Raw genomic sequence first — 8991 nt, 5'->3', positions numbered from 1 at the left:
AGCGTCCTTTTGAAATACTTCATAAAAGATGAACAACCAGAAAGCAGTCTCTATCTCGTCTCAATAAAGTACAAAATAACAGAGGCATTGGATATTTTAAGAGATGTAACAGAACTGAGATGGTATTAATAATCATGGTATTATGATGATGTCTATAAAGTTTAAGTTAGCTCGGCCGCGGGCGAGCATTAATATAATAGTATCCCATTGAGTGCACACCCCGTATGTGGGCGTGACGTCGGCCGCGCACCGCGAGCCGCGAGCCGCGTCACTCGACAGTACGATGCGGCGGACGGACGCGCCGCGCGTTCCAAATTCAAATTTAAAAACGATTACTTTTTAAAAAGTGCCAGTGTCAGTGATGGCGTCCGAAACGGAACAGAGTAAGAAAAAGGCGCCAAAACCGTTTTCAATAGAATCTTTAATAGGAGATAGGAAGTCACCGGATATCGACATAGAGAACAATATATCGGAGAGTCCTAGGAACTCGGAAGACGAGGAGTCCGAGAGGCGAGACTACGGAATGAGATGTTATTTCAACTCGCCACTGTTGCAACAGAGTGTGAATTTCCCGTTTCTGTTGGGTTACCCCGAGCCATGGCTGACGAGGATGCTGGGAGCTGGACCACAGCAGGCCGAGGAGAGGAGAGACAAGAGAGAGAGTCCCGTCAGTGTTGGAAGTGAAATTGACAGTGACTGCGCCGAAGATAACACACAAGGTACTGTTTATATTGCAAAGACGTGTTTTTGTAAGCAATACATATAACTATTTTTTTTTAGTATTTTTACGTGCAAATAAAATACTATTGATATACATCGAAACGGAAGATTTATAAATATACATTTATTTTTGGTCGTATTGATATGAAATCAAATAGGTACAGCTAAATTAATTGATTGATTTCTGTTTGGTATTTATATATATTTTTATTATGAATTGTATACAAGTAGTGATTTTTTTTAACACCATTGTGCGAAACGGTAACTCAATAAAGTACTTGTTTGTTGTCGAATTATATGCTATTTGGAGAAGAATTCTCATACGAATGAAATTATTTGTTGTTTTTTTTTTTTGTATAATTGAAAAAGCTTTGACTATATTGATATTAACACAGTCTATACTAATAGCAGGGCACCATATTTTATATTTTTAACTAGTTGCTATCCGCGTGTTCGTCGTTTGATGTACGTATTTAGTATTAACAAAGTCTTAGTATGCGAAATAAAAGATTACGTAACACAGTGATCATATAAAGTCGTTAATCAATACTTAATTTTACATTATTTTTATTATTCTGGTAATTCTGATTTTTCAAACACAATAAACAATGTAATTAATTTATATATTAAAAATTTAAACGTGACACTTTTTACGAGTTAAGTAAGAACTATCCATAAAACGTTAGGCTATTATGTAAAAAATAATTATATCAAGTAAAAAAGGTTTCAGAATTGTCCAGACGAGACCCATCATTATCAATACTAACTTGATATCTGTATCCTTACCACAAGTTTGAATCGTCACTACATACGGAGCGTTAGAAGTTTTTGATACATAAATCTTATCATAAAGTATCACATATTTTGAGTGGGTGAGGGTTTTTGAGTGGGAGACGAAAACTCGTGGTAAGCGAGGGTATATTAAAATTCCTTGATATTTAAGAGTATTTTTTAAAATATTTTGCTTCTATTATTTTAATATATGCTTATGAAAAATTAATTTTTGATAATAAAAATTAAAACTACATATATGTTAAGGTACCAAATAGTTTTTCCCAAATGACCGAGACTAGTTAGCAAGAATCTTTAATGTCGTAGTTAGCCTAACAGCATATTACTATCTATTAAGTCACTCTAGACTTAATAAGGCAACAGAGTCCATACAACTTTACCTTGAACTAATACAGCCATAGCTAAAATCAAACAAATTAATTAATACTTTATTTCTAACCAACTCAGCTATCGATCCGTCTCTCACGAGTCACGAGTCAATCTGTCTTAATGAACGCTTGCAAGAGTGAAAACCTATATAGACATTAATGACATTAGATTGACTGTCATTTAAAGGCTATCTTGTAGGAAACACCATATACGAGCAAATAGATCGAAATTAGATTTTTATTCGTTTAATGCTATCATTAGCTGATTATTATATTTACAATTATTTATTTAGTAAACTCTATTTTTTATAATTTTATTCGGTCGGCGTGATCTCCGCTTAAAAGAAAATGCAATGATTGTCATTTAAGTCTTGCTTCTGTTCTCGTAATTTCTTTCCTCCAAAATTCTTTAGTGTTCGATATACAAATTCAGATTTGTTTTCCAATGTTCGTTACTTCCAGTTATCTTACAAAATGGCTGAAGCCAGTATTTAATGTTTTCAAATACAGGTTGATACTTAAATGTTGCCATAACAAAATTACAACGGTTCAGTATTATTATTAATTATAATCGGTCGTAAAAAATATTTTAGGATTATAGTATGTTATAATTAGTACAGCGCGGAGGGCGCCACTTGTAACAGTATATTTTCTCTCCTTTTACTTAGTTTGTTTACTGTATCATTATCTTGCATTATAAATGAAGTCTACCTTCTCTACTAACCGTTAGATGCGAGTGTCTGGCGATGCTCAGTATTGTTTTCAATCCAACCCTGCTAACGTCATGATCTTGGGCTTGCAAATTGTATGAAAAATAGCAACACGGAAACCGATTTTTGGCAACAGTACTAACAACAAATACTTTATATGAATTGAAATGTTATTTATTTAGAATAGTTACCTTATATTATTAAGTGTAAGGTGAAATATGTACCAAATTTATTTTTTTAACTTTTATTGTTATTTGTGGTGGGTAGGTAGGTAGGTGTTTTATTTTTTCCGAAAAATATTAAAAGTAATGCTTTCTTAGACAACATTAAAATTGCTATTAAGTGTTGGTATTTGAATAAAAAAAAACTTAGTCTTCCTTATAATCCAGTTTCCTTTTTGTTTTAAGAGCTCTATTACCTTAAAGCTTACCGAAAATACAGGACAGTCAATCCTATTACATCCGCAACCTATTTTAGTCCCAAAAATATCGCGTTCCCTACATTGTATGAATATAGAAACTAATTCAAATATAATTAAAGTATTAAATGTACCTAATATATTTAATAATAGTTTCGTCACGTGGAAAAGATTTTCCTTAAAAATGTATATAAGAGTCGTAATATGTACATTGACTCTATCAAATAGGTATTAAAGTACTGTAATAGATTTGGCTACATCAGATTACAGCGTTTGTTAGGGTTGCCCAAGCGGAATTACTATAAGGTCCCATAGCCAACTACACATGAAGAGCAAGTTGACGTAAATATCCTCCTCCAAACAAACAGTTAAATTTAATGAACGAAACTGGCAGTCACGAAGGTCTATAATGGATATCCGATTAATGAATCGTTAGATATATATTCCTATGGTACTGATTCAGCTGTTTGAGCTCAGTGACATAATGTGAAGAATCTAAGAAGATCTTTGTAGAAAGGGAAGATGCTCTTGCGTACATGGGTTAGGCTTAACAAGCAAAATGGTGAGCCTAATCCCAATAGCTACATTAAAAAGAACCTCCGAGCATCGATTTAATATAGGGACGAAAATATACTTCCATATATTTAAACAGAAAGTTAAAGGTCTATATATAGTATAGTAAATTATTTCTAATCATTTTCTGGGGAAAAATCATAAGTAATAGTTAACACTCGTGTCTAGTGTGACGGTGCAGACTCGGGGTAAGCGTATCGGATTCACGAACACTTATAACTGAAACGAAGTAAATGGATGACTTCAGAGTAGGACTACAAATTAATTAGTTTTAAACAAAAGTACAAGGTAACAAAAAAGTACAAGAATTTTTTTAAGAGGCTCTTAACTAGATGGAACTTTATTAATGAGGTTTTATAGGATTCTAGAAAGTGAAAAACACACATACTATCAAAATAATTGTGGTAGTCTTGTCTTAATTTAACGCGTACGGTGTATATACGTGTTAACTGTGTGTGCGTGTGCTAACAGCTGTCACGGCGGCGTCACTCCTGCGCAGTGTCCTGTCGTCCGCTGTTCAGCCGTACATTTCACGCTACAGATGTTCGTAGTGTTAATTCAGTGGCGTGAAGTTTAACTGCAAGGACCCGGAACTGATCGCGTTCTGTCATATAATTACCGTGAAATAGTCTCTTATAACACAAGAGTGTGGTTCAGTTTTTGTTGCGATTTCTGCATTGTTGGGTAGTTCTGGTTTTTGTTGTTACTTACAAATGAAATATTACGTTGAAGGGGATGGTTGGTGGTTCAAATTAAACTTGCAATAACTTAGTTTCTTTGTTTTATGGAAACAAATAATTTAATATATAATACAATCCAGCGATTAAATTAAGTCTATATTACTGCTGAGATGTTCCTGTGCTTGTTATCCACGCAAGTGCTGCGAAACAAATTTAGATAAAGCATTAGGTAATAAGTTAATGATGTATACGGAACTTCATCTCAAGAATCCCGCGGGATAAGGAATTAAATTCCAAGTAAAAAATTAAAAAGATAGAGAAAGAAAGATATTTAAGATAATTAGAAACATACATAGCACCATCCCGCCGTAACTTAAAATCTATTACACTAATACCATTAATTTATCTGTAATATCGTTTTTTATGTTTGGTTATTTCTCTTGAATCCAAATAAAAAATGAAACTGCTGACATTGAAGTCTCTTAATATGAAGAATAACACTGGTTACAATTATATAGTTACTTTTATTTAGGAACTAATCTGTTGCAAAGCTCAATCAGTAAAGGACATCATTGTTGAACCATAGTGCCAAACAAAAAAAATAGACAGAACCAGAGAGAATACAATAGTACTGCCAAAATAAATTTACTACTTATTATTGACAGAGTCGTTATAATATAACGTTGTACGAGTGTCGTGTTATGAAGTAATTACAGGAATTTGATTTTAAGTAGGTATATGTACATGATAATGAATATGAAAAGTCCACTTAAGCCAGGGTTAAGGGTCCTTCAAGGCTGTTAAGGTCCAACACGACTTGACTATTTAGGAGCATATCTTAAAAATATATGCTTGTTTTTCTATATATACTTTTTTGTGGGTAGTTAGTATAGTTCGAAGTTTATCTAACGGATGTCAGAAGCTTTACACCAAGTTCTCATCGTTGCACTACCTACGGAGCGTTTCCAGTTTTAATTCATAAATCTTCACACGTTACAATTCACGGACGGTAAACGCTTCGTTTGTAGTGTAACGTGCAAACTTGTAAGCATACAGTTTATCAGTCGCGGATAGCGAAATTGTTTTTTTTTTTATATTTTTTTGTGAATAAATTAAAAGGTCGATACATAAATTTGATTCCTCCTATATTAGGTATGTATCTTGAGATCTGGTTGTAGGAGTTTAGTAAGTTATGATATTTTTTTATTTTGCGATGAGTTACAGCTTTAAATTAACTTGTAATTTTAAGTTAAAAACTAATATAAACTTCCCAAAATAAAAACAGTCAAATTCAATGTTAATAAATACGATGTCGAAATCAATAAAACGTCAGTAGAGTCAGTGCTAACAGAATATAACATCAGATAATTTGTATTCAGTGACATTTTCCGCACGTAATACCTGCATTTGACACATGCACTACATTTTCCAGTGTGAAAAATTTAAACCGATCCATACGTGACTGGCATACGACCGTCCGTGACGACAAACGAATCCATACTGAACATAAAGCCTCACAAACGATTAAACACCGCCGCCGACTTTCGAACGTTCTATTTACGAATTCGAAATTTTGAATTCCGTACGCGCTGCAGCGGCGGGAACACAGCTTTATTCCGACACCCCACTTCGTATACACTTTGAGTCTTATTAATCTCACTTAAGGTATATTTTTGTCTGCCGTGGCGTATTATAATTTTGTTATTTTCTTACAATTCATTTGGCGCGTTCGATAACTGTCAATAGCGGTTGACGCGTCCATAACAAATAAATGTATTTATTCGCCAAAGGGATCTTTTTATCGCGGTTTTTTCGAAGAAATTGCACACTTATAGCAGCTTAAGTATTCTTAGGAATATGTCCCATTTTTTACGTTCACAGGGACATAAGACATTTAAATTTTGATTTACTTTTATTTATTTCTATTAAGAGGCATTTAAATGTAAAATGGTACGTGATTTTTTTTTGTTCATTATAATGTGGTATGAACATTAATATATATAAGTTGAGCTTTTGTTTGTTAGTTTATATATATATACTGTTATATGATCGAGGTCTGGTGAGACTGGTCATTATATCTGTAATGTAATCTATCGGACAGCGCTCGGGCGTGTCGCTGACGCGGACCGTTTTTTATCGTCATCTCGTTACGTTTGATGGCTTATTGTTTTGTTGACTCGGACTAAAATCTTACTTGCTGTCTGTGTGTTGCCTAGTTATATATATATAATATTATTTACAATATATAATATAAAATGATTTAAATATTAAGTATTAAAAGATATTTTATTAATTTTATGATAGAAAAGGTAGTTATATCGACAGGAAAATAACTTCTTAATCTTCTCATTTCATATATGATCTTTTAAAGTACGCACTAATATTCGTTTAAAGAAAAATTTAAATCAGCTTCTCAGATGCCACGATTAACTACGAAAAGCTTAGTTTCATTTAAATGAGTACACGTGAAAATCTTAGATGTTATAAGATATTTTTTAATATTAAGTTGCTATTTTTTAATATAAGGTTAATTACCTTATAATTTATAATTGAAGAATGATCCTTATTGAAGGAAAATAAGAATAGAACGTTTCTTCATTGATGCTTCCTAATATAAAATGAGAAAATTACAAGATCGTACAAATACAGAGTAAACAGACAGTCAGATTTGTAGTACACAGTTACTGACAGTTTGAACGTTATTTTCGCCAATATATGCAGTTTAAGAGTGGACACACTTCAAACTAGTTGTACGACTGTATGTACATACACGCGTATTTTAGTATGTTATATAGTATTGGTTAACAAAACAATCACGTGATAAAGAAATATAAGAGCTTTTTTAGTCAAAGTAGAAGAACGAGTTATGATTTCGTCAGTCAGTCAGTCAGTTCGTCACATCTTGGTAGAGTCTCGTGAAATAGTGGGTTCAATGTACTTTGGTTGATATAAATCAATTATATTGAAGTTCAAAACACAAATACACACATACAAATAAAATATGTGTATATATGCTTTGAATTTTTGCAACAGATAGTAAACTAACAATTATCTTAGTAATTTATTTGAATACAATAAGAGTTGTCTAGTATTTTCCATTCCTATGAAAGTTTGTTATCCCAGGCAACGACTCCGACGGGGAGCAGGAAGAATCAGACGCACCTCCGAGCAAGGCTCGCAGAAGACGGACAGCCTTCACATCAGAACAACTCCTCGAGCTGGAGAGAGAGTTCCACGCCAAGAAATACCTCAGTCTGACGGAGAGGTCGCAGATAGCCGCCGCGCTCAAACTGAGCGAGGTGCAGGTAAGATGTCTAGACACTATCAAAACTACCCTCCAATAATATACAGTACAAAGAAATAATATACAGTCCATAAAAGATCATGTCATGTGATTATCCTAAGGTCCATCTGATAAATTTCAAAATAAATTAATTAATAATGACCATAATAGAAAACTAAACATTACACTGCTTATGTTGTCAAACAATATACGAGTAAAATGAAAGAATTCACTTATTTAATTTATTAATGTATGAAAATTTTTTGAAATAAAGACGAGATCCAATTATGTGAATACATTACGTAGAAATTATAAAAAATGATAAAAGTCATATAATTTTTTTTTCATAAATTTCGCTAATCGTTATACCAAAGTCCCCTTTCATCCAATATACCTATAACCAAACAGTCGTGCAAACATAAAATTCGTTCCAGGTCAAAATCTGGTTCCAGAACCGTCGCGCTAAATGGAAGCGAGTGAAAGCTGGTCTGGCCTCAGGCAGCCACGTGAAGAGCTCCGGCACCAAGATAGTTGTGCCCATACCGGTACACGTGAACAGATTCGCTGTCAGGACCCAGCATCATCAGATGGAGAAGAATCAATACCGGCTGGACAGAACCCTGCCAGGGTTGCTACAATCACAGAGTTCCGCGTTCCTCTCCGCAACCAAAAACGATAACCGCCCAGACATAACTCGCAACCCTATCTACGACGCTCTTAATCCTATAGTCAGTCTGCGATACAACCAAAATGGCCGACACAGTTAGCTCCGATCTAGTTTTGTAAATATATGTAAGGAAATGCCTATAATAATGTATAATAAATTTATAATTAAATTGTGTGATGTCGATCAATCTCTTTTATTTATATGTCCATATTAAATGTAATTTTAAATAACTCAACAATATAGTACGTCATAATAGTTCGAAATGTTACCAAGGCTGTTTCTTCCTTTAGTTAACCAGGACAGCTTAATTACTGAAGTATCTGAAACGTAATATTCCGTAGGTATCAGGTTCAAATCCCGATCGCATCAACGAAATTTTCATTATATATATACTATTCGAGTTATATCTCAAAAATTTTGATTAACATTGCTTTAATATTGAACATATTAATAATCAAGTTCCAAAAAATAATAATTAGAGTTAGGAACTGTTAGTACGTAACTATAACAGCTATATTTTTAACTAATGTTTTAACTGTTATAAATATGCCAGATGTATATTAATCCCAAACATTTATTTAATCCAAAAATAATGTTCAGTCCGTATTTGTATTCACCCTACATCTAGTCTCGGTAGGCGTGACCGAGCGAATCTCTTTAACGCTTAAAAGACCGTAATCTATGAACACCGCATGCTATTATCAACCTTAAAACATGACAATACAGTATATATTGTATTAATGTTATCTGAAATAGATTTAGATTCCGTACCAGTAATTT

The 8991-nt window shown here is 33.3% G+C and overlaps 1 protein-coding gene across 1 annotated transcript; it reads left to right on the top strand.

Annotated features, from left to right (window-relative positions):
* The first annotated feature begins 228 nt into the window (after positions 1-228).
* Positions 229-8394, top strand: LOC116776516 (homeobox protein unplugged-like). Its single transcript, XM_061525418.1, has 3 exons — positions 229-719; positions 7385-7566; positions 7979-8394. Exons 1-3 carry the CDS (start codon positions 362-364, stop codon positions 8309-8311), a joined length of 873 nt encoding a protein of 290 aa, XP_061381402.1. The 5' UTR covers positions 229-361; the 3' UTR covers positions 8312-8394.
* Positions 8395-8991: the final 597 nt, after the last annotated feature.

Source organism: Danaus plexippus, chromosome 28 (assembly GCF_018135715.1).
Source record: "Danaus plexippus chromosome 28, MEX_DaPlex, whole genome shotgun sequence".
NCBI classification, from domain to species: Eukaryota; Metazoa; Arthropoda; class Insecta; order Lepidoptera; family Nymphalidae; genus Danaus; species Danaus plexippus.
Note: the sequence above shows the minus strand (reverse complement) of the source record. Positions and strands in the feature narration are given on the sequence as shown.